Source organism: Pelodiscus sinensis, unplaced genomic scaffold, assembly GCF_049634645.1.
Source record: "Pelodiscus sinensis isolate JC-2024 unplaced genomic scaffold, ASM4963464v1 ctg35, whole genome shotgun sequence".
NCBI classification, from domain to species: Eukaryota; Metazoa; Chordata; order Testudines; family Trionychidae; genus Pelodiscus; species Pelodiscus sinensis.
In genome coordinates, this window is record NW_027465908.1 from 3,512,313 (window position 1) to 3,538,148 (window position 25,836).

Sequence of the window (25,836 nt, forward strand, 5' to 3'; positions counted from 1 at the left end):
ATGTAAAAAACTTCCCTGAGCCATGGGGGCAGGTAGGAGAGGAAGGAGAGAAATACCTGGGAAATACTCATTGATCTATATTAGACCGTGCACCTCTGATCTTGGGGCATTTCTGCAGAGGCAATCCTGGATACAAAGGCCTGAGGTACAGCTTGACCCAAACCAACCCTTCAAAATGAGAGAGAACAACCCTTGGTGACAGCTTCATGGTGTGCAGTGTATATTTCACATCGAGAAAAGACCTTTCCTTCTTTCTGGGACCAGCTTTCAGCCCCCCTGGTGCTGACTGGGAGCAGTAGGTACAGTACGGTTGTGTGATCCATTCCCTCAACTGGGTGAAGCTTTAAAATAATTTCTAATGACCAAAAATGCTCCGCTTTGCCTGTCCTCATTTGCTGAGGAGGTGCGAGTGCCCAAGAATGTCCAAGAGCGATCGATGAAAGCCAAGTATTAATGTGCAATGCATTCATCTGAGATACTTAGTATTTATTTGTATGGCTCTAGCACTAAGTGTCTATGGGTACGTCTACACTACAACGTTAATTCGAACTAACTTAGTTCGAATTAGTTAATTCGAACTAAGCTAATTCGAACTAATGGATCCAGACTAAAAAACTAGTTCGAATTAGCGTTTTGCTAATTCGAACTAGCATGTCCACATTAAGTGGACCCTGAACCAGGCTTAAGGATGGCCAGAAGCAGTGCCGGCAGGGCATCAGAGGAGGACTTAGAGCATGGAGATGCTGTCTAAGGCTAGCCGAGGGCTGTGCTTAAAGGGTCCCGACCTCCACCCCAGACAGACAGTTCTCAGGGGTGCCTGCTTGCAAAGCACTCCTGGCTTGGATTGCCCGGAGTACCCACACTGGGCACATCACAGCACTCGGCCATCAGACCGGCTGCACTTGCCGCAGGCTGCCATCTGGGGAGAGGGGGCAATTAGGGGGCTGCAGGAGAGCTTCCACCCCTAGAAGCCCGCAGAGCCAGCCCAGTCCTCCCCATCGGGGGCGCGTACCCCATTCCTCCCTCACCTCCTTCCACTTACCCTTCCCTAGCCCCTCTTCTTGATGTACAAAATAAAGGACAATTGTGTTCAAAAATGAAATCTGTCTTTATTGAACAAAACTGGGGGAGGCTGGGAAAAGGAGGTGGGAGAGGGGAAGAGAGAGGGTGGGAGAGGGGAGGGCAACTAAAATGATCAGGGGTTGGGAACAGGTCCCATATGAAGAGAGGCTAAAGAGACTGGGACTTTTCAGCTTAGAAGAGAGGAGACGGAGGGGGGACAGGATAGAGGTCTCTAAAAGCAGGAGTTTGGTGGAGAGGGTGCATACAGAAAAGTTCTTCATTAGTTCCCATAAAGAAGGACTAGAGGACACCAAAGGAAAGGAATGGGTAGCAGGCTTCAAACTAGTAACAGAAAGTTGTTCTTCAGAAAGCAAAGAGTCAACCTGTGGAACTCCTTGCTGCAGGAGGCTGTGAAGGCTACAACTAGAACAGAGTTTAAAGGGACATGAGATCAAGTCATGGAGGTTGGGTCCATGGAGTGGTATTAGCCAGGGGGTAGGAGTGGTGTCCCTGCCCAAGGTTTGTGGAAGGCTGGAGAGGGATGGCACGAGACAAATGGCTTGGTCACTGTCTTTGGTCCATCCCCTCCAGGGTCCCTAGGGTTGGTCACTGTCGGCAGACAGGCTACTGGGCTAGATGGACCTTTGGTCTGACCCAGGACAGCCATTGTAAGCTCAGGGCTCAGAGTCGGGGGTCTTAATGGACCCCCTTGATTTTCATGCACACCTGCTCCTGGGTGGCCAAGCTGGCAGCTCTCCTGCCCTAGACGGCCACTTTCCTGTGCCTAGTGCGGAGGTCGTGGACGAGGTCACGGGCAAGCTCCCGGGAGCCGCCAGCCTGGTCCCGGGAAGAGGGGGAGGGCTGGGGGGCATCGGGTGGGTGGCTCGAGCCATGCCAGGTGCAGGGTCTGCTGGCTGGGTGCTGGCAGGCTTGCACCTGGCACGGGCACCGTAGCCAGCCCGTGCCCCTTTAAAGGCTCCGGGGCCGGGAGGGGGGCATAGAGTTTCCCTGGTGTTGGCCAGAGTGGCCACCTGGGAAACCTGGGGAGGGCTAGCCTCCCATGAGTTCGAATTAAGGGGCTACACAACACTTAATTCGAACTAGTAAATTCGAACTAGGCTTAGTCCTCGTGGAATGAGGATTACCTAGTTCGAACTAAGCGCTCCGTTAGTTCGATTTAAATTTGAACTAGCGGAGCGCTAGTGTAGCGCCTATGAAAGTTAGTTCGAACTAACGTCCGTTAGTTCGAACTAACTTTGTAGTGTAGACATACCCTATGGGAGGTGCTGCACAAACACAGATGAAAAAGACTTTCCCTACCCTAAAGATCTTACAATCCTGGCTCTCATTAGTGATGTGTCTGAGGACTTCATAATATTAATGTCTGTATAGTCATAGCACCTTTGTTGGATTGGGAAATGCTATTACTAATAGGGGACTGGGGCACAGACAGACTAAAGGACTTATCCAAGGTCAGCCTGGAAGCTTGCAATGGAGCAAAAAAAGAAATGGCTTCCATTGTCACGTGAGATAACGGAAAAGACTGAAAAACAGCCTGTTTGGTGAAAATCTTTCGGCTTTTACGATCAGAAAGGGGGAGATGCACAAGTCCAGCTTTTTGTTTCCTAGTCTCCTACTTTTAAGTAATTTAGCCCAATCCTGTTGTATGCTAGTTGCTTCCTGTGCAGGGCTGAGCACACTTGTCATGCAATGAGATCATTGTAGGGCAGGTTATATGCATGGCACAAGCCAAGCTTTATTGTGCGTGGGGATTCCCTAACTGATTTCAACCGATAGCTGTGCTCTCGCTCAGTCAGATCAGCGGAGAGTGAATGTTCGTGTGGAGGATAAGGACTGGGTGTATAGTATGAAATTCTCCTTCGCTGGCTGCTTCCCGCTGCTGCTGAGGTGTAGTCATGCTACATGAATGGAAAACTGGCTGTGGCATCAGCTAAGCTGGGCTTCGGCTGAAAGTGCTGTGACCCCTCTACCAGTAATTTAAATCTAGGTATCAGGACGAGGAGAGAAAATCATCTGTTTATCCATTCTAGATGCTCAACTGTCAAGAGTGATGACTGACTTTATAAGACCTCGATGCATACATTCGCTGGCTTTCATCACTGCAATATCCAGTTGCTTTTCTGTCCCTCTCCCTGACAGCTAAGAGCCGGATCCTGCAACGAGATTCACACAGGCAGGGTCTTACATCCTACATGGTGCCCTGTTTAAATCAGAATACAGGACTATGTAGCACTTTAAAGACTAACAAGATGGTTTATTAGATGATGAGCTAAATCAGCAGAGCTCCAAGCAAGCCCCTGCATTTCCATCTGCAGGATTGGGCCCTAAGAGCCCCTTCTATTTGCTCTCTGTGACAATCAAAGCAAGGAGGGAACTCACAAAATCAATCAATTTCCCTTCAGTTGTTTTGCTTGGGGTTGTTTTTTCTTTCTCCTCCTTAGGAAATTAACACTATGCTTTCAAAACAAAATAACACATCACCTTGGGAATGCCCCTGACTGGGGATGTAAATGTGAATTGTACAGTTTTTCTGCTGCAGATGACAATGATACTTGTATATGTATGTGGATTTTGATCAGTGTGTGTATATTATCTAGTGTGTGTATTTTTTTCCATGGAACTCGACGTCTCTGGCCCTTGAGTGACAAGTGCCTAATTTTTCCAGGCTGAATCTTGCCTGACTCCAAACTTAACTATTTTGACACCAGAGAAGTCTGGTTATTTCCCCTCAAAAGGTATTGCTGCATTATTGCCAGAAGTACATCTCACCCACATGACTGGCCTTCAATGCTAATCCCAGTTGATGGTAGGGAGGGGCTGTCCTGGGAGGCAGCCATGTGGTTAACATTGTGCACAGTATATTTTTTCTCCTCTTCTCTCCTTTTCCTTTCAGACATGCAAAATTGTTCCATGCAGCCATAAATGTGTCTCCCTGCTGCACTGCCTCTGTCTCTTCTCTTCCAGAAACTCAAGGGCCTGAACTAGCAGGCAGAGAGATCCAAAATCTGCTATCAAATCTGGATGGAAACTGGAAAGGGGATGAATAGCAAAAAGCAAGAAAGAGCAAAGTTGGTTATTTTTCTGGCACATGGATGCAATTACACTCAGTGCATTCCAGAGGCGTTCCTTTGAATTCTGTGCAGGTCTGACTGCCATTCCTGGAAGTAAGGAAGAAAAAGGGAAGAAAAGTCTCTCTCTCTCCTGGAGACGGAATGTCTGCACTTTCCACCCTCTTTCTAGGTGAGTGAGGATTTTTTTTATGGTAAATGAAACTTACATATGCCTTCTCTGGGCAACAGAAAACACCACAGGGACCAGCAAAGAAGCTCTTGCAAAAAAACAAACTTGTAGCAAAGTCTGTTGAGTTCAGAAACCGAGCAGTTTAGTTTTGTTGTTGGGAGTTTTTGTTGTTATTTTAATTATTGCTGGGTTTTGGGTTTTCTTTTTGTATGTATAATCAAACTCAACCGTTACAGTGTGAGTTATTTTTGCTTTTAAAAGCTGTAGTCGGTTTAAGCAGTGTACTGTGTAGGTGTTTAACTGTTCTTGACCAAACAAATGTTGAAGAAAGCGTCTTTGTTCCAGAGATGGTGTCAAATTTATTTAACTTTACTTTGTTTTATCCAGGAATGTTAATTTCAGGTTAAAAAATAAAAAGAGCTTATTGTTTCCAGCAGACGCTTCAGACCGCTCAGATTAGAAACAGATGTGTTATAGTGCAAATGGGAGGGAGGTGGGGGAGAGAGAAATGGGGAAAGGGAGGGGGCAGATGGAGGAGAGGAAGGTAGAGAAAGGGAGAGAGTAGGCAACAAAAAAGAGAGAAGGGAAGGGAGTGAGAGACAAAGTAATGCAGGATGGAGAAAGGAGAGGGAGAAGAGACGGGTTTGCTATCCGATTTTAGATCTCTCTGCCAGATAATTCAGACCCTTGAGTTTCTGGAAGAAAAAAGAGCTGGGTGGAAAGGAATTAGGAGTGAAGCAGAAGCAGGGAGAGTGATGACCCGATAAGAGAGAAAGTGTGTGGAGTGAAAGGAGAAAGAAGGGCAGAGGACAGGAAGGGAAGATGAGTGTAATGAATGGATGGAGAGAGTAAGACGGGCAGAAAGACTAGAAGGAGGGATGTTTATTAAAGAGCAGGCCAAGGTAGTAAGGGATTTGCTGCCCTGTGGTATCTAGGGTCCTCGCCTGAATGACAGGCTCGGAAGTAGCTAGTCTCCAGAGGCTTCACAATGGAATGAGTGAGCCTCTGCCTCCATTCCCCTCTGATTGCACTGACAGGCAGACAGCTCTGCGAGAAATCTCCTGTCAGGACCGGATGTGGGCTGTGATGCCTGGATCCTCGCCAGCAGACTGGGGTGGGGTGTGAGGGCAAGGTCTCCTCCTCTCTGGGGAGGGTGGGGTGCCACAGACTCTGAGGGTCATGTCAGGGAGCCGTCACAATGGCTTGCATTGGGAAGATGAAGAGCCTGGAGTGGAAGGTCTTGTCTGCTGAGGGGCTCAGAGGTCTGAAAAGCAGAGACTAGACAGGGCTTCAGAGACAGGGGGCTGTCAGTAGAGCGGGGTGCGTAATAATCACAATGGATGTGTTCCATTCATTTTGCCTGCTCTGTCAGTGCTTGCACACATTAATTGCAAGTAATAAAGGTTTTCGTCACTCGAGTGGCTCTGAGCGTAAGGTTTCCTCTGAGGCGATGTGGGCTGGGGTGCCAGAGACTGCTGGAGGCTGCTCAGAGACGCTGCAAAGTCTGCAGCTGAAGTGCAAGTAGGAGCTTGTCCCCGCTGCGTGTTCGCCTCGGCCCTTCTCTCTCCACAGGCTGAGGGTGTGCGAGGAGATTCTTGTAGCACATGGCCTTCCAAAGGCACAATGGTACAGACTAGCAGCCAGGCGCCTCTTAAAAGGGCCAGTATCTGCCACAGAACCACCCCCCTGTTGGTACTATGTAGCTTAGTTTTATCACAGGTTAAAGTTAATTCAAGTAGCGGGATGGGAAATGCCCTAGCTGAGGAGATATTGAGAGAATTGCGGAGAGCGCTGCTTGCCCCAGAGTGAGGAAAAGGAGCACTAATTCCCCCTCCTTTTAACCACTGACTCTTGGGTGGCTACACATTTTGAAGGGGATGGGCAGAGAGAATTTAGCCTTTGCTACGTTTGTACTTTGCATTTCTGTAGCAACCATTGTCCAAGAGTTCCAAATAACGCATGATTATTTGCATTCTGCTAGCCTCTAGGGACCCCACTGTGCTAGGTGCTGCACCTACCGATATTTAGAACCCTGTACAGTTATAAATGTGCATCTGCAAACATGATCCGCAGATATAAAGCGGATATCCACAGAACTGCAGGACTGCACATGGTTCCTGACCCAAAGAGCTTATTGTTTAAATATTCATATTCATAACCGTTACTATTCCTTTGTGATTCTTGGAAGTATTGTTAACCCCATTCTGGCGGAGGGGTAAGCTAAGAGATTTCCCCATGATCACAGCAGAGATGGGAATAAAACCCCATTTTCCTAGCCTTCCTGTCTAGCCACAAAACTACCCGTTGCATTATCTGCCCTCTTTGTAGATAGAGTGCTCGTAGATAGAGGAATTCGGTTTTCAGTGCAGTCGATTTCACTAATAATGTGCTTCAGAGAAAATTAAGAAGGGACCAGACATCAGGGTGAGATATAGGGAGGCAGGAACACCTCATTCGCTAGCCAAAATTAATCCACTATGTTTTCTGAAGCTCCAACAGCCGACTTCTCTCCTCACTGTAAAAGCAAAGGGAATAACATTTGAAAGATACATGCAAGGGCTGTGAGGAGGGTAGTCAGTAGGAAGTGAAGTACATCTTGTTTTTCTGTTTTTATTAAACGTGTCTATGGCACTGTCAAGACACGCTATGCTTTACCGTCAGGATGAGGAATTGTCTTTGCCCCCCAAACAGTCTAATGGAGATAAACCAACAATTCAGATAAAGACGGGAGGGAAGTCAGGGCATGTCTACACTAGGAAATTATTTCAAAATAACTAAATTCAAAATATTAACTCCCAAAATCAAAATAAGTTTATTCCCCAGGGAAATCAGGAGTACAGATTTTGAAATAACCAGCCCATTATTTCAAAATAACAGGCTTGGTAGTGTGGAATTTTATAATAAGGGGGGTTATTTTGAAATAAGTCCCTAGGGCTCAGTGGTGAGAATCAGGGTCGAATGACTTTTGGAAGAAGAGAAATTTAAAGAAGAGAGGTTGGGCTCTTTAAAAATAAGGAGACTGCCAAGCGTGGGGCAGACTCCAGAGCATGAGTAAAAACATGAATCAGAGAGTGGGTGGAGGGAACAGAAAAAAGAGAAGTGGGAGGAAAAAGCACACGCCACTTCTAGCTGTGGAGACATCTGATTCCAGTTTCAACCCAGTTTGCATTCAAGTTGTGATTTCAACAAAAATGGCTTTTTGGTTAAAATGCAAGTATCTGTGGGAAATGTCCATTTTTGACAAACGGATTTTGAGACTGACTTTTTTTTCGCCTTTTTGGTATCCAAAAGCTGAAAAAAATCATCCAGTACAGTAAATATTTTCAATAAAACCAAAACTTTGTGCTTCAACAGCTGAATTTTTTGGTTGCCAAAAGTGACAAAATTGACTTTTGAGATTTTGGGGGTGGGGAGAGTTAGTGAAAAGCCCTCACAAAATTGTAGAAAATTTGAAGACAAAAAATGGATTTTTGTTAATTTTTCACATGTTAAAAAAAGCCATATCCATTTCACATTGGTTTAATTAGACTGACTTCAGAAGACTCACTTTGGATTTACAATAGTATAAATAAAAACAGAATGAACGCCTTCAGTGTACTCATCTGAAGGGAACATGGTAGATACATTTCACTAGAACTGGATGGAAAATTTCTGCCAAAACAAAATTTCTGTGAAAGCAGTGTATGCCTCTGAAAAAAAAAAAAGTCTTCCATTTTCTAACCAGCTCCAGAACATCCCATTGAAAAATACTCCCATTTTTTAAAAAAATTGCTGTAAAAATATGCATCAGCACATGCTTTTTTTAGACACTTTGTGTCAAATTCAGGCCCTATGTAAGTGACTGTGACTACTTTAACTTATACGAGTGCTAAATTTGACCCCTTTATCAAGGTTTAAGTGAACCACAGTTAGAAAATGTTCCCAGGTGCTTGATACATGAGACATAACAGATGTTGGTAACACCACTTGCTGTGTCTAGCTTCAGAGATTGATGGGTTCTAGACTCAAAGGAGCATAAGATTTGCCTGACCGGCTTGGATCATTCACCAATCTAGTCTAGTGTAACCCATACGCCTGCTGGTTCTGGTGCACTGTTCTATGTAGTGGCACCGAGACCACTTGCAAAGAGAATAACAGGTCTACTCTGCAGCCTTAGCTAAGAGCCAGGTGACTTTTAGTTCTTGTACTAAGCTCCAGAGGTTGCAGGTTCCATTCCACCTGCGGCTAACTGGGCTCTGCCGGCATTACGCTAGCATCTTGCCTTTTACAGTGGCCGTGACATGATGCTTCAAAGAGATGTGAAACGTCACCCTCACATCCCAAGTGTTGCTGCAATGTTATACAGCAACCATACTTACAAATCAGTAGATAAACTGCCTCATAGATCTGCACAACAGAGATGACCTTCTTGTCAGAACTAGAACAATTTCTTACATGGAAAATTAATCTGGGGGAAGTATTCATAGCTGCTTTTAATGTGACTGACCAGCTGGAGGCAAAAAAGAGCCAGCATCATGTGACCAGTCTGCTCTCTGCTTGGGTCACAGCCTGAGAACAACTGCTGTATCTTTTGGGGGGCTGTGACGGGTGAGAGAGAGGCAGGACTAGGTTGTAAAGAATATAAAGGGGATTCTTTATTTAGACTGCTGGACACCGACAGACCCAGCCTGGGATGCTCTCTAGCTCCCTGTTTGACTGGTGGTAAATTTAGAGTTGCCACCCAGGTTCTCCCCAAGACCTGTCCTGAATTAAGCAGTCATACAAGGGATCACTGAGTGACTACAGCACATTAAACATTCTCCATAAACACCCTAGACTAGAGCATGAAATGTGATTCACCTTTATCATGATCTTGACTCCGACTTCCAAATGCTATCACTTAGAACCTTCAAAACTCTTTATAAGAGCTAATTAATCCTGCAACACTCCCAGTAAATATTGCTGTTTCTGTACCTGTACAATAGGAATAGCAAGTGGATAAATAACTCAACCAAGATTATGCAGAGAATCCTTGCCAAAGAAGAGTTAAAACTAGAGCTGGTCATGAGTCCTTCCTCCCTATGAAAAGTATTAATGAAAACAAAGTGTTGTAAAAAAAAAGTCTTAATTTTTTTGGTGTTTTTATTGAAATACCTCAAACTGGCTACATCTACACTGGCCCCTTTTCCGGAAGGGGCATGTAAATTTCACTAGTCGTCGTAGGGAAATCCGCGGGGGATTTAAATATCCCCCGCGGCATTTAAATAAAAATGTCCGCCGCTTTTTTCCGGCTTTTAAAAAAGCCGGAAAAGAGCATCTAGACTGGCCCCGATCCTCCGGAAAAAGTGCCCTTCAAAGTAGGCTCTTATTCCTACTTTGAAGTAGGAATAAGAGCCTCCGGAAAAGGGCACTTTTTCCGGAGGATCAGGGCCAGTGTAGACGCTCTTTTCCGGCTTTTTTAAAAGCCGGAAAAAAGCGGCGGACATTTTTATTTAAATGCCGCGGGGGATATTTAAATCCCCCGCGGATTTCCCTACGACGACTAGTGAAATTTACATGCCCCTTCCGGAAAAGGGGCCAGTGTAGACGTAGCCACTGTGTTTGGTTTTGTCTTCTGTAACCAACCTCTCCGATGTCTTGAGTTAAAATCAGTTGTTGATGAAAATGTGTAAAAAATGGACAAAAATCCCTGAAATGCTTTTGGAAAGAAAAAGATCCAGTTAGCTCTCAAGAACTCCCGGCAGGAGCAGAGGTCTGGGACACATTAGACTGCACTTCCCTCTCTACGGCCAACGCAAGCCATGATCTGACTGTGTGTCATAAAGAAGAGTTTTTTTATGGTCTGATTTCATAGCTCTGTCCACTGAATCTCCGAGCTCAGGGAAGTATTTCAGTGTTGTCCCAAGGGTCTACAGCTAGTGAATCCAACTCTCAAGACTCCTGTAGTTTCACTTGTGGGAAAAGGTTATCGTGAAAATCTCTCTAGTGCCAGTTGGCATGAGCTCAGCTGCCCCAGAATGGAGTGATTGGGTCTGACAGAGGATGTGCAGTTTCTTATATACCCACCAGAGTTCCAGGATGCATCTTCTGAAATCAAATGGAGACTTTTCTGATGCACTGAGGAACTGCAAAGCTGATCATACCAAAAGAGATCAGAGGTCTGTCATAAAGGCTCTTCATCTTGCTCCTGGCAGGGGAAGTTGTTCTTGGTTATACTGGGGGCAGGAAAGAGTTGTACGTTAATTAAGAGAGAGGGAAGGGGACTGGATATCAAGTAATCTCCCACACTCTGAGCTGGCTCTTTCATCTCCATGAAGAGACATTCTGAGCTGGGGTAAGTTAGCAAAGCCTCTATGATTTCAGCGAAGCTATGTTAGTACGCCAGTGCCAGATCTGGCTCATTCTCTCCAAACGAAACATAATCAGGATTAGGGATACGAACGTTTAATCAGTTAACTGGGTGAGGCTGGTTAAGGTTAACCAGTGGGGGCTTGTGCAGCTCCCTGCTTGCCCACAGTGGACAGGGGCTGCTCCAGCATCCTGACAAAGCAGCTCCTGACTGCAGTGTGTGGCCTGCTCCAGTCAGCCCCTGCCCCTGGTGGATGGGGAGTGAACTCCAGCCGGGTTGAAGTGACCTCCCCTCCCCCGCCTGCCATCCCCTTTAATCAGTTAACCCGTTAAACAATATGTTTAACCAGTTAAACCAGATTTTACATCCCTAATCAGGATGGGGAATAGTTCTGGTTTGTGCTTCTCTTCATCCCACACATTGCTTATGCTCCCATCATTGCAATATATGTGTGCTACATGGCAGGGTCATCCGTTCTTAAAAAACAAACTCTCCAGTTTATTTTATTTGCTGACTTTTTTATTCAAGGTAAGCAATCCTTGCATGTTTGATAAATTAGGATTTGTTTGATCTCCAGCAGCACAGTCCTGAACCTATACCACACCAGGCTGGGAGTTTAGATGAGTTCATAAACTAGCATAGGTCAGAATTTGGATGGGAGATCCATGAAGGAACGCCAAATGCCAGACAAAGTGGTGTTGGAGGTACCACTCTTCCTTCCAGTGAGTACTGAACCAGCAGGGTGGTCTGAAATGCAGTGTTCCTGGGGACACTATCTTTCAAAGAGAACGTAAAACTTCAGTTGTCATTATGGCTACGTTTACACTGCACAGTTATTTCGGAATAAGGTATTCTGGAATAGTTATTCCAAACTAGCTTATTTCAAAATAGCACATCTACACTGCGGGGAAGCCTCACAATGAATCCGAGGCAGGTTTCCCTAATGTAGACATGCTATCTCGATTTAGAGCCCCAGGAGGAATAACTCTAGTGAGGGGCTATTTCAAAATAGCAGAAGTGAACCGTCTACACATGCCCTATTTCGAAATAGCTATTTGAAATAGGCGTTATTCCTTGTGGAATGAGGTTTACAGAAATTGGAATAAGCTGTCCTTTATTTCGAAATTATTTCGAAATAACAGAATTGCTGTGTAGATGCTCACATTGTTATTTTGGAATAACAGCCGTTATTCTGAAATAACTTTGCTGCGTAGACACACCCTGGCTACGTCTAGACTGGCATGATTTTCCGCAAATGCTTCTAACGGAAAAGTTTTAACGGAAAAGCATTTGCAGAAAAGAGCATCTAGATTGGCACAGACACTTTTCCACAAAAGCACTTTTTGCGGAAAAGCATCCGTGCCAATCTAGACGCACTTTTCCACAAAAAAGCCCTGATCACCATTTTCGTGATCAGGGCTTTTTTGCACAAAACAAATCTGAGCTGTCTACACTGGCCCTTTTGCGCAAAAGGACTTTTGCCTGAACGGGAGCAGCATAGTATTTCCTCAAAAAGCACTGATTTCAGACAGTAGGAAGTCAGTGTTCTTGCAGAAATTCAAGCGGCCAGTGTAGACAGCTGGCAAGTTTTTCTGCAAAAGCAGAAAAACTTGCCAGTCTAGACACAGCATTGTAAAGAATGCCATAGAATTTTACTATTACTATTATCAAATTCCAGTTGAATAATTGCATTCTTCATACCTACAATTTCCCCCACTAGATTCAACAGGATAAAATATCCTATATGTTTCCTGAGGTTTTATGCTGATATGCTTTACCCCAACTGCTTTATGTGGTAGGGAAGTTATGCCTCTGTGTATGTATTGTAAAATGCTTTAGGCTCGCTCTGGATGAAAGGTGCTATAGAAATGTAAGATCATTAGAGAATTGTGATTTTAAACAGACCTGACTGCTGGACCCCCATTAAAAAGTTTGGGGTTTTTTTTCTGTTTGTTTTGCTATTCATCTCCCGGTTCATAAGTTAGCTGAATAAAATCTTTGGGTAACATCATATTACTGTGAATATTTCATTGACTAAGTTGCTTTTCTTGCACACGCATACCTGTCTGTCTGTCTCCACCTGTTGTCTCCTGTCTTGTACTTAGATTATTCTATGGTTCGTCAATGCCTAGCGCAATGGGGTGCCACAATGAGGGTCCTAAGCACTAGCACAATAAGAGCAGTAAAAATGAGTATGAAGCGTCTACAGATATACACTTATGTGATGGGAAAGAACTCAAGGAAACAAAATATAAACCAAATGGATAGAATTGTTGCATCCGCCATCACATCTGGGATGAAGCATGACGGTTATTTAACAGTACACAGCAGTGCACGTGAACATTAGGAAAGTAAGAGAAGAAAAGCAAGAATCCACTTGAAACTGCTGGGGCCAGTCAAAGTGGCTGACTGTAATGAAGTGAGTAGAAATATGGTTAGACATTAGTGTTAACACGTCTTTTGAAGGTCATCACGGAACTATTTTTAACTGAGCATAGGCAGAAACAGAGAGTAGAACTGGTCCGAAATTCTTCATTTATATATATTTTACAGAAAATGGCCTTCTTATTCTACATGAACATTTTTGTTTCGTATGAAATTTTTCAGGTTTTCAACAAAAAGAAATCTTTTCCTTTTGTCTCTTTCACCCTTTCACTCCCATTATGTCACTGGAAAAGGAGAAAAAACTGAAATGCCAAAGGTTATTTACAAGAGGTAAAAAAAAACCAACACAAAATTACAAAGAAAAGAAAACTTTTTAAAGTTCTCCATGGAAAAAACCTGACATTTTCCCATCGTATCCACACATGGCTTTGTTTTTATTATCTCCTTCATGTAATCTGTGCTCAGTTGTGGGGTGATGTTGGCCTTGTTTAGAAAGAAGCCGTGTGAAATTGCAGCACAGTTTCTCAGAAATGCTCCCCCTTGCACAATTGGCTCCTACAAAAGGAGAGTTCTTTCTGTTTATCCTCAGGGACTGCAACAAATACCCCTGCTTCCCTCAAGGCAAGTAAGTGATTTTATAAGGCAGACAGATAGGCTGGGAATTTGAGGATTGTTTGAATCTTAAGGAATGGGCTAAAAATGTAAAGAAGCACCCTGATAAAGCTGTCAGTGTGTGGGGGAGAAACCGGGATGTTAAACTTAACTGGAATTGTGCACGACTAAGAACTGTAGGATTGGCCCCAATGTATTTATTGTGGGAAGGTGCATGTTGTGTGTGGGCACACTCAGGTGTTGCTTCTGTGCTTAATCCCCAAAGGAAACGTATCTGTTATAGCACGGGCAGTAGCTTTGTAGTTCAAGCTGCAGCAGTTAATGCTTTTAGTTCTGGAGGTCTGTGATCTAATCCACAATGTGTCAATCAGTATGGTGGCCATTGCTCTATCCTGTGCATGCAGGTAGGACTGATTGATGTGTGTGTGCACTTATGCACATGGGACTGTGTGTGCAACTTCCCTGTGTGTTATGCATGTGATGGCATGTGTGTTATAAAGCAGAGGCATTCTGGCTGCAGTGTAAACTTGGCACCCATCCTGTCTCAAAGATGAATGGGACTTTTTCTGGCGGGTTCTTCATCTGTTTTTAGAAAATTGTTAGTTTCCAAAAGCATCTCAGGGTGTGTCTAGACTACATGGCTCCGTCGACGTAGCTATGTAAACTAGTTTACCAGGCATAGGCAAAGAAGTGGGGATTTAAATAATATGCCTCGTGAAACAAGGTTTACAGGATCGGTTGGCAAAGGCTTCCCCAGCTGACATATCCGCGTCTAGACGGCTGCGCTGTGCCGGATCAGCTGATCGTCAGCACAGCACAGCGGCCATGTTTATTTTAATGAAGCGGGGATTTAAATAACAGAGAGGGAAGGGGACTGGATTTAAATAATCCCCGCTTCATTAAAATGAAAATGGCCGCTGTGCTGTGCCGACGATCAGCTGATCCGGCACAGCACAGCCGTCTAGACGCGGATATGTTGGCAGAGGAAGCCTTTGCCAACCGATCCTGTAAACCTCGTTTCACGAGGCATATGGAATCGGTCAGCAAAGGCTTCCCCAGCCGACAGATCCGTGTCTTGACTGCCGCGCTGTGCCGGATCAGCTGATCATCGGCACAGTACGGCAGCCATGTTTTCTTTCTGTATTCTTTGCCTATGCCGGGTAAACTAGTTTACATGGCTCCGTTGACGGAGCCATGTAGTCTAGGCATACCCTCAGTGAAGAGGTTTGGGTGAAGTAAGGTCACTAAGGGTATGTCTGCACTGAAATTAAACACTCGCAGTTGGCCCATGATGACACCGAACTCATGTGTGCAGGTCCCAGGTTGCAGGGCTACAGAACATCAGTGTAGTTATTCTTCGGGCTTGAGTTTACAGGGCACAGCTGAGAATGTAGAACCCCAACTCCTGACTCCCAGTCTTCTGCTTCAACCACTGCTGTTCTTGCTCTCTCACTTCCAGAAATATACCCAGAAGAGGGCATGGTCAGTTGCACATCGCTGAAACAGTAAAGGCCATGATGGGGATCATTATACCAGGCAGACATTTCATACCAAAGTGTCTTAACTGGTCTTAAGTTACAGTGGGGGAGGTCTAGGCTGGATATTAGGAAAAACTATTTCCCCAGGAGGGTAGGGAAGCACTGGAATGGGTCATGAGGCATAAGGGATCAGTCGACAAAGGCTTTTCTCGTTGACCGATCCGCGTCTTGACTGCCGTATTGTGCCGATGATCAGCTGAGCCGGCACAGCGCTGCGGCCATTTTTATTTTAATGAAGTGGAGGATATTTAAATCCCCGCTTCATTGACTATGTTGAGTAGTCTAATTTACATGCCTCTGCCAGCAGAGGCATGTAGTCTAGACATACGCTTAGTTTAAAAAATGAGGGTGGGATTTATAACATGGATCCATTGCCACTAAATACCATTCTGAGAGAAACCAACTGAGTACATGAATGACACAATAGAGTTTTATTAAGAGAATCCCCCCCCAAAAAAATTAATTTGGGGCTCCATATGTCGTGGTCTTTATTGTTTTGCTCCACTCTTCTTGTAGAGTACTTATATGACTCCCCTTATTGTAATATCTGTGCATCTCCCAATCTTTCTGTATTTACCCTCCCAACTCCCCTGTGAAGTAGGGGAGTGCTATTATTCCCATTTTATAGATGAGAACTGAGGCACAGAGAAATTGTGGATACTCGACATGATGAGCTAAGGATGTGTTTCCCACCCACCAGAGCCCTGTCAGTACATGCTGGGAGCTGCTAGCCTGTGCCATGACTACTGTCTTTAATATGCAAGCTGGATTGAGGTAGCACAAGTCTGTCCACAAGAGCGGGGAATCACACCAGGAGCATGATGAAGCCTGTGGGTATGTTTCTGTAGCAGCTGGGAGGGTATTCCCCAGGACAGACAGACAGGCACACTAGTGAACTATAGGAAGTATGTGGTCAAACAGAGATTTGAAGCTGATGCTTTGACCAATGTCTTCTTTGGATCAAGATGAAGGAAGGGAAAAGATTGAAATTCTTATTTAAAAAAAAATGCATACCAGGAGATATGGGGTTAGTTCCCAGCTCTACAGACCTTGGCCAAGTCACTTAATATTCCTCATCTGTTTGGGCACGGTGCTCGTTTCTTAACGATTAAGGTTGTACCTTCTTTGGGGCCTTTTAGAATGTGTCTGTCCAAGATGCAGTATAATGGGGCTCCAATCTTGGCTTGGGCTCTCATAGCATCACTAGATCTGGAAGTGACCTAGAGAGGTCCTCAAGTCCAGCCCCCTGCACTTACAACAGGGCCAAGCACCGTCTGGATAAAAGAGCTACCCAGTTCCCTTCCCTGTTTGCTCTTACTTCTTTAGTAAAAGCATGAGCAGCGGGTGGTATTTTTGCACTCAGAATATTTATAAGGTATGTGCTGGCTGGATCTCACGCTGCTGAGGGCACAAGCATGTGCGTATGCACACGCACACAATTTTAACATCCATGGAAATGTTTAATATAGAAATGAACTCGATCTCTTAGCCCAGGAATGCTCAGCACTAGGAAACCACGGAAGGCAGGAAAGATCTTCCATGTACCAGACAGAGCTTGGCATATAAACAAAAACACAGAGTCAGGCTTTTCTTTTCTTTCTTTTTTTTTTTTTTTTTCCATTTCAGAAAAAAAATCACAGGGTTTTCAACCTTGAAGGCAATTCACTTTGTGACTTCATTGTTTAAATTTAGGTTTTGTTTCACGGGGTGGATCGTTAGACTTCAAGCAAAAGCCTCATAGCCTAAGGACTGTCACTTCTCATTACTTCCAGTGACACTTCCAATTATTTCCAATCACAATTCCAGGGACAAGAGGGAAACAGAGCCAGATTCTCCAACATCAGGCTTTCTGAACAAAGGACCTTTTATCAAACCACTGCAGAAAAGGAAGTAGTGGGCCAGATTCTGGGTTCAATTACATCCGAGTAAACCACATGGAACTGGACTCAAACCCCTTGCATCTTTGGGTAACAGAAGAACAGAGTTCTGTTCCTGACTCTGGCACTGACATGCTGGGTAACAGTAAGCAAATAATTTCCCCTGTCTGTGCCTCAGTTTCCTCTGCTGTAAAATGGGGTTGATATGCATGTCAAAAAGATTGAATAGAGCTCAGAGACCTTATATGAAAGAGGTTGTAGAAATGCAAAACTACTTTTGTTTAAAAACAAAGCAGGCAAAAGGGATAGCTCAGTGGTTTGTGCATTGGCTTGTTAAACCTGGAGATATGGGCTCAATCCTTCAGAGAACCGTTTAGGGATCTAGAGCAAATTTGTCAGGGATTGTACCTGTGACGGCAGAGGACTGGACTCAATGACCTCTCAAGGTTCCTTCCAGTCCTATGAGATAGGTATATCTCCACATATTGTATAGGAGATCAAAGTCTCTGGGGAAATATCACTGATCTTAATGGTGATATGCCAGCAGAGCATTTGGCCCAGTTGTAATTCAGGGGACAGTTGGGGTATGTCTACTCTGCTGCGCTATTTCAATGTCCTGAAATAGCTGTTCTGCATCTTCAAAAAAGCTTTTGAAATAACAGGCTCACTATTCCGACGTTGCTGCAAACCTCGTTCCACGAGGATTAAGGGATGTTTCGGAATAGTGGTTTATTTCCACATTTGGCGCTGCTTCATCGCATAGCTTCTTTTGAGCTCCAAGTGCAGTGTAGATGCACCCTTGATATTGTATCGTTTAATAAGCCTCCCCAATCATGGAAGGCTAGAGAAATACAGAGGCACGACACACATATGTAACGCAGGGCCATGAAGCTGAAGGCAGCTGTTGCTGTCCCCCGTGGTAGTGTCAGGCAACAATGCACCCCAGATGTGTCCCAGTTCAGCTCATATGGCTGTGGACAGCACAAGTAATGGGTTCTGTGGCCAAGGACCATGTGGTCAGAGTAGAAGGAGCCACAACTAATCACAGCCTGCTCAGGGGAAAATGGGAAAGATGTTTTACTTCAGCTTCGTAATGCAACCATCTCATCACTTTCTGACCTGTAATGCCAGATGATAACACTGCAGCACAGGGTCAATGATGCATATAAGCACCTCTGAATTTAGAGGGCTAGATTTTCCACTTACCCGGTGTGATTCCATTGGCACTCCTGATATATACAAGTTCAAATGAGAGAAGAATCAAGGTCCAAATTATAAACCCCTTCAGCTTCTGTCCTTAAGATCTTTGTATTTAACATAAAACTGTTTTCCATTTCCTGACTTGACGGACATGTTAGAAATGGCTGTGGTTTCAGAGTACCACAGACCAATTTCCGGCAGAACCTGTCTCTCTCAGGTACAGGATTCACAATGAAGTAGGCTATATTCTCACTCTCTGTGTGTTTGGACAACATTTTCTGGCAAGATGAGACCTGCCACTAGAGCTATTCAGAAGATTTTCATAGAAACAGTTTCTCATTCAACAGATTTTTTTTAAACATATTGGTTTAGACAAAATTTCACTTTGAAAAAAATTGGAAAAAAAGATTTTATAATAGCAAAACAGAGGTTTTGTATTTTCAAAACTAAACTTTTTTTTTCTTCAGAGTATCTATCTAATCACTTCGGTCATATGGTCAAAATAATTTTTTAAAATTTTATTTAATGAAAATTTCTGAAATTTCATTCTAGTTCAAACCACCTCCCAAAAAACATTTTTGTGTGTGTGTGTGTGTGTGTGATGGAAAATCTGTTTTCTGCCCCTGGAACAGAAAGAATGGAATCTAGCATTCGATAATGGTGAATGGGTAAAATCAAGCAGAAGACACATACTTGCCAATGAAAGCCAGAGAGCAGCCTAAGTTGTAGATGTCTTTGATGAATAGCAGTACTTCGGATTAAGTGTAAAAACAATTAAGTGGTGAAGTGCAGCTTTCAATCAGAGGGCAGGTGAGAAGCTCCTTTCTCTAGCCATTGCAGCTCCAGTGGGCACAGCCTGGGGAGGGGCTCATGTCCCCCAGCTGGGGCAGGTCCAGGTTTGTTTGCCCCCTATGCATCCCAGCCAGAGTGAGGAATGCAGACAACTATGCATTTCTCCTCTCTCCCTGATGAAGGGGAACACCCAGCAATGTTCCCGTACAAATTGAGGGGGGGGAGCTTCACACACACACACCCGCCCTCCCTAAAGGGCACTTAGGAGGGTGGAAGGCTTGGGGATGGGACAGTCCTAGAACACGAGAGGGGCACACCTCCAACCACATCCCATTTTCCTGGTACAACCAAACCCCTTACCTTGCTTTAAGTTATCATAACAGGAAGCTGTATACCGAATTTGGGAGCCCTAGCTCATACCGTTTAGAAGTTCTTGAACAAACAAATGGCTGGATGAACAGACAAACAAACGCTCCCAAATATATAGTAGCTTTGCATTATGGTAGTTGCTAGAGAGCTCTAGGCAAGACCAGGGTCCTGGTTTGCTTGGGTGCTGTAGAAACAAAGTAAGAAACAGACCTGGTCCCAGATAGATTAGCTTACATAAGCAAGACAAATGAGGAGTTGGAGGCACAGAAAGTGACAATTCTCTCAAGCTCACATGGTAGCAGAACAGGGATTAGAACTCAGATGTGCAGGTTACTACAAGAGTGCACTAGCAGGTATGTAAGGGTGCCCGGCTACCGCGCATGAATCTGGATGGGTCAACAAATGGCTCTGATGATGTGGGTGATATTCTGTCGTCCCTGTCAGCCCAGAACAAATGCTCCTGCCTGGGATTAGAAGGAACTTTTATGAGTCGTAACAGTAATGGGCACATTATACGCAGTGAAGAGCCATTTCCAGCCCTGGGCAACTTTTGAATAAGACACTGAATGGAGGCTTTGCTCACTTCCGGTTATTAAAAACCAGCATTTTCTGCTCCATTTTGTTTTAGAATGATAGAAATAGCATCAGTGCCTTGGCCAAATTCCAGTCCTTCTTATTACTTGCCACTCACCAAGTACCTTCCTACCCCAGATGAACATGTCACGCCTTACTTTGTTATCAAACCTAGACTGCTGTGCGCTGTGAAGCAACCATTGTTTTCCACCCCAGAGGAATGTGAAGCAATTCCAGTATCTGTGTCTATCTGACCAAATTTTTTCTTCTGTAAGTACTCTGAAATGGAAGGTGCTATCTTTCAATGTAAGACATTATTATTTGGCACAGTGAGCACAAGCAGTGGAGTGCATAGATATTTTTGTCATCAAAGTTCAAAAATTCACTTTCAGATCAGTGACTTTGGCATTATTATTGGTCCAAGGCATTCATACTCTAGCCAGACATCAGCCCTGAAGTCTTTGCATGGCACTCTCAGTGTCTATGGCTTCTGAAGCTGGTCTAGTTTCCATTACAGGTGCACATCCTGAAGCAGTTGCTTTGAGGAACTGCTCTCCTGAGAGCCCAGCATTAATAGCCTATGACCTTCAGCATTTAATATAAAGAATTAGCAGCTTTATTGTACACATCCATTCTGGCTGGACATTTGCAGGGAGCTGACGAGTCCTGTTCTAGCGTGGATAAAGCCCATCTTTACTTCGAGTTTTGGAAACAAAGTGTATTTTCCCAAGACAATGTGCTGAGCAATTTCACAGGATTTTGCATGGGGTGCAACCTGCTATTTTCCCTCTTGCTTTCCCGAAGTGGAATTTTAGGGAAGTGGGAGCATTTTCTGATGGTTAAAGCAGTAGGCTGGAAGTTGGGATGTCTAGATCCGGCTCCTGGCTCTGCCATTCACGCACTGTGCAACAAGTAATTTAGGCCTCAGTTTTTAAAAGTGCCCACTAATTTTTGAGTGCCCCTATTTTCAGGTAACCATTGTGTGTTATTTATGGCCAGCACCTTTAAAAATGAAGCTGAAGAGTCAGTTGCAAAGCCCACTGAACTGAGGGGAGAGACTTCCACTGATGTCAGCCGGCTTTAGGTCAGGCCCTAGGGACACTGTTAAAAATGCAGACTGCAGTCTCTGTGTGCCTCAGCTTCCCCCCTGTGAAATGAGAATCCGCATTCATCTGGTAAAGCTTAAGTCGAGGTTTTTAAAATGCTTCGAGATCGTCATAGAAAAAGTGCCGCAGAAACGCAGGGAATTGTAACTGAAAGCCATAGAAGAAGTGATAAGACTGCAGCTGTTCACAATGACCTCCTGTGCGAAAGGTTGAGGACTTTGAGGTCACATGCTTTGGAACTAATGATCCTGTAATGCACAGTAGTACTTCCTCTAATTACTTCGTTTTGCCTATTTAGTAACGCCCTGGGCATGTTGCTTCCATTACGGGATGGGGTGAATGCACACCCATTAGTAAGTAAAGCCATCTAAAGGGAATGGAGGCTTCTCATTCTTTCTCTAGGGACTTCAAGTTCTTCTCAGCATCGTTGCTGGATTCCCCTCCCCCCATTTTGTAGGTGATATGGGAAAAAAAGCAGCAAGCAAAATCGAAATGGAAGAAACTGGTGGACTGTGGCACCAGGTGGAAATATTATGTCAACTGCAAACACTTCCAGGCAGGGGCTGGCTTTTTGTTCTGTGTTTGTATGATGCTTAGCACAATAGGGTTCTGCTCCATGACTGGGCTCTTAGGTGCTACGGTGACACAACCAATAGTAATAATTAATAATATACAGGTTGAACCTCTCTAGACTGGCACCCTTGGGACCTGACCGATACCGAGCCACAGGGGGGGTCTGAACGACTCGGGGGGGGGTAACTATTTTGAAATACCAGCAGCGGAGCATCCACATTACCTCTGTTTCAATATAACTATTTCAAAATAAGCGTTATTCCTCGTGGAGCACGGGAGTTATCACTTTGAAATAGCCAGACCCTTATTTGGAAATAACGAGCTTGGTATTGTGGATGCTCTGCTTGTTATTTCAAAATAAGGGGAGTTATCAGAGCAGGCTGCCTGAGAAGAAGAAAGACACTCAGGGGGCCCAAGCTAATAGATTTTGTGTGCTCCAGCCCCATGCTGCGGTGGAGGGGAGGGGCTGGAGCGCCAGTGCAGGCTCCCCAATGCTGGGCGTGGGTAGCTCTGAGCCTCGGAGACCAGATCCAGGGAAGCCAGTGGCTGCTGCCAGCCCCCAGGTCTGAAGTTTCCCATCCCTGCCATAGAATTTCACTAATTAAAGCATCTCTTACAGAACTATGCCTGGACTTGACTTGAAGATATCAAGATGCAGAGACTCCACCATTTGTTAGTTGAGTCTAGTGGCAGATTACTTGCACTATTAAAAGAAGAGCCTTATTTCTAATTTGTGTTTGACTTCCAATGGCACAGTTTATTTAGTGTTTAAACAGAGGTATACCATCTTATGGAGCTGGAAGGGACCTTGAGAGGTCACCAAATCCAGCTCCCTGCCCTTACAGCAGGACAAAGGGCCACCCCTGACAGATTTGCCCCAGATCCCTAAAATAGCACTCTGTAGGATTGAACTCACAACCCTCAGTTTAATAGGGAACTGCTCAAACCACTGAGCTATTCCCCAAGTTCCTGTTCTCCTTTTTGCTAGACCAAAGAGTTCTTGAATACCTGGAATTTTCTTCCTGTGAAGCTCCTTACACATCCTAATCAAGTTACCTCTCTGTCTTCTTTCTATTGATAAATTAATCAGATTAAGCTCTTGAAACTTTTGCAGGGGTGGCTTTGTTAAACCAGGGGAGTTACTGGACCATACAGCTCTGTGGACTTTCTGCTGTGAAGCCTAATACAGTAAAAAAAAAATGAACTTTACACTTTGCCCAAGAGTTTGAGGCAGCTAGTGATTCTGGGTGCAAAACTTGACACTTTAAATGGATTTGACTTCTAGAAGGCTGGAACTCAGCACTTTTTGAAAATCAGCCCCTTTAAAATGTCTTAAATTGGCCCCTGAAAATGGAGCTAGTCACATTTCACTCCTTCAAATACACGCTTGTTTTAATTTCCTCAACCCCGCAGATCTGCAAGAGCAGTACAGCTTTTTAAATTGAATTCAAGTGAATTTCAGCTGGGTTCATATTATTCTCTCTCTACTATATATAGGCTCCAAGAGGAGGGAAAAATGAGTGGGGAGAGGGGCTGATAACATTCATGCATGTGGAAGGATTTATTTAACTGGCCTGTTAAATAAATTATTCAAGATGCCAATATCATCTGTCTCCCCTATTAGAGCTTTTTCCTTGAGTGATTAAGGCAACGGACTGTTCCCGGTCCTTTTTGACTTGTCCATAGCTGAAGCAACCACAGAACAGAAGATGGACTCAAGATGGACCCTCTGCAAGGGCATGTCTGTGTTGCAGTCGGGACATGCATTGCAGCATTATAAGCATCTGCTAAGTGAAGCTGTGATTTAACTAGCAATAGCAGCATTGGCCTGGATCATCGTAGGCTAGCCACCCCAGAACAATCCTGCCTGAATCCCTTGGTATGTATCCGAGCAGCTAGCCTGTACCATTATGGCTACACTGCTGTTTTTAGCAAGTTAGCTTGAGCCAAACTAGCTTAGGGTTGTCCACTCATGCATGGGTATGTCTAGACTACATGCCTCTGGCAACAGAGGCATGTAGATTAGGCTACCTGGCATAGGAAAATGAAGCGGCGATTTAAATAATAGCCGCTTAATTTAAATTAAAATGGCTGCCACACTGAGCTGATCAGCTGTTTGTCGGCTCAGCACACTAGTCTGGATGCTCCGCAGTCGACATCAAAGGCATTTCTCAATCACCCCGGTAAACCTCATCCCAAGAGGCATAACTGGGCGGTTGACAAATGCCTTTGATGTTGATCGCGGAGCATCCAGACTAGTGCGCCTAGCCAACAAACAGCTGATCGGCTCAGCACGGCAGCCATTTAAATTTAAATGAAGCGGCGATTATTTAAATTGCCGCTTCATTTTTCTATGCCAGGTAGCCTAATTTACATGCCTCTGTCGCCAGAGGCATGTAGTCTAGACATACCCATGCTGTCCTGATTTCAGTCTCTGGAAACAGGCTCGCTGGTAAAAATCCTCACATACATCTTATTGCAAAGTACTTAATGAAGTGCATGGTGAGGACTATCTTAAGCAAGTGGCAGAAACCAGGAGGTTGTCCTGGTGAGTTGTACTGGACACCCTGGAGAAAGCTTTAAAACGCAGTTGACCCGTAGGAGCAGTGGAGGCTGGTGGAGGGTGTTTTTTAGTTTTTCAGACAAGTCTCACTGTGTTTCCCAGGCAGGGGCATCCTTTGCATCCAATCTTGTCCAGCACTGTGCAGTGGCAGTGACCTGTGTGAGTTGCTGCCTGTTTCTGACAAAGAGATGTTCCCATTGGACTACATTTTCCCTTCGGTTGAACTATTGCAACTCCGCTGAAGTTACAGAGTTTTGCTGATATGACAGAGAGGTGACCTGTGTGGAAGATGAAAGTGGGTGCTTATGAAAGGGCTGTGAATCACTGCACTTCTGCCTCCAGCCCTTCCTTGGCTGCGCACAGTGAGATGAGTTTCATCACCACCATGGCATAAGTCATGTGATCACGCGCCCCCATAATAGCCTGCTGCTGCTTAAAAAATAAGATTGAGGCTTGTGCTCTTGGGAACAGATGTTCAAAGGTATTTAGGTGTCTATAAATGCAGAGAGATGCCTAGCGGGATTTTCAAATGTCCCAATCAGGTTAATCAAAAAACAGGACTATGTAGCACTTTAAAGACTAACACGATGGTTTATTAGGTGATGAGCTTTCGTGGGTCAGACCCACTTCCTCAGATCAAACAGTGGAAGAAAATTGTCACAACCATATATACCAAAGGATACAATTAAAAAAAAATGAACACATATGAAAAGGACAAATCACATTTCAGAACAGAAGGAGGATGGGGGAGGGGGGAGAAAGGTAAATGTCTGTGAGCTAATGATAGCCAGTCAGGTTAGATGCTTAACTCCTGTTGACTGGTTTCTAGTCATTTGCACAGGGGTCCTGTATCCAGTCCTTGCTCATGCTTGGCTGCAGTGCATTGCTGGAGCCCTCAATGGAAGATTGGAGATCTGAGACCAGTGAACTCATTCAGCTAATGTGGGATTCCCATTGGGCTTCCCCACATCAAGTGCTGGAGAAAACAGAGTACCATCTGCGCCTGGCTACCTAACAGTCTGCGACTAGTGCCTAAGGCTGGCCCAGCGGAGTGGTGGTGATATGGGTCCCCCTATGAACACTGATACATGGAGCTTTGCAGATTGTAGAAGCTACATTGACTTCAAGGCCTGTTTCCATGGAAGGGACCCACTTGCCAAGAGCAGCCTCTTTGGGCAGGGACCGCCCGTTTGTTCAGGGTCTATACAGAGTTGGGACTAGGGCAGAGCTGGTCCATGAGTAGAACTCACAGGTGCTACCACATGACAAATAATTAATAACCATCATAATAATTCATTAATCAGCACCCTCATCTTTTCAGCTAAACACTTGACGCATTACAAAAGTTTTGCAAAATCTCTCCCACACCCAGCCCAGTCAGTCCTCTCAGTCACTTCCTGTTCTCTAGCCATGTGTACAGTAGAATTCCGTCTACATGGACAAGCAGTGGCCTATCCAATATCTGCTGGCTTCCTTCAATATGATGAGAACATAAGACCATAAGAACGGCCATACTGGATCAGACCAAAGGTCCATCTAGCCCAGTAGCCTGTCTACCGACAGTGGCCAGCACCAGGTGCCCCAGAGAGGGTGGACC

At 44.7% G+C, this 25,836-nt stretch overlaps 1 protein-coding gene across 2 annotated transcripts in view; it reads left to right on the forward strand.

The window, feature by feature from the left end:
• The first annotated feature begins 3,902 nt into the window (after window positions 1-3,902).
• The window catches only part of LOC102454605 (CXADR like cell adhesion molecule), a 99,804-nt gene continuing 77,870 nt past the window's right edge, over window positions 3,903-25,836 (forward strand). The window contains exon 1 of one of the 2 annotated variants that reach the window (XM_075916512.1): window positions 3,903-4,323. Coding sequence is in view for 1 of the 2 variants with exons in the window: in XM_006116626.4 (XP_006116688.1) it covers window positions 4,296-4,323 (28 nt within the window). In the remaining variant the exon portion in view is untranslated. The remainder of the gene's footprint in view (window positions 4,324-25,836) is intronic. The other variant, XM_006116626.4, reaches the window with a different exon arrangement.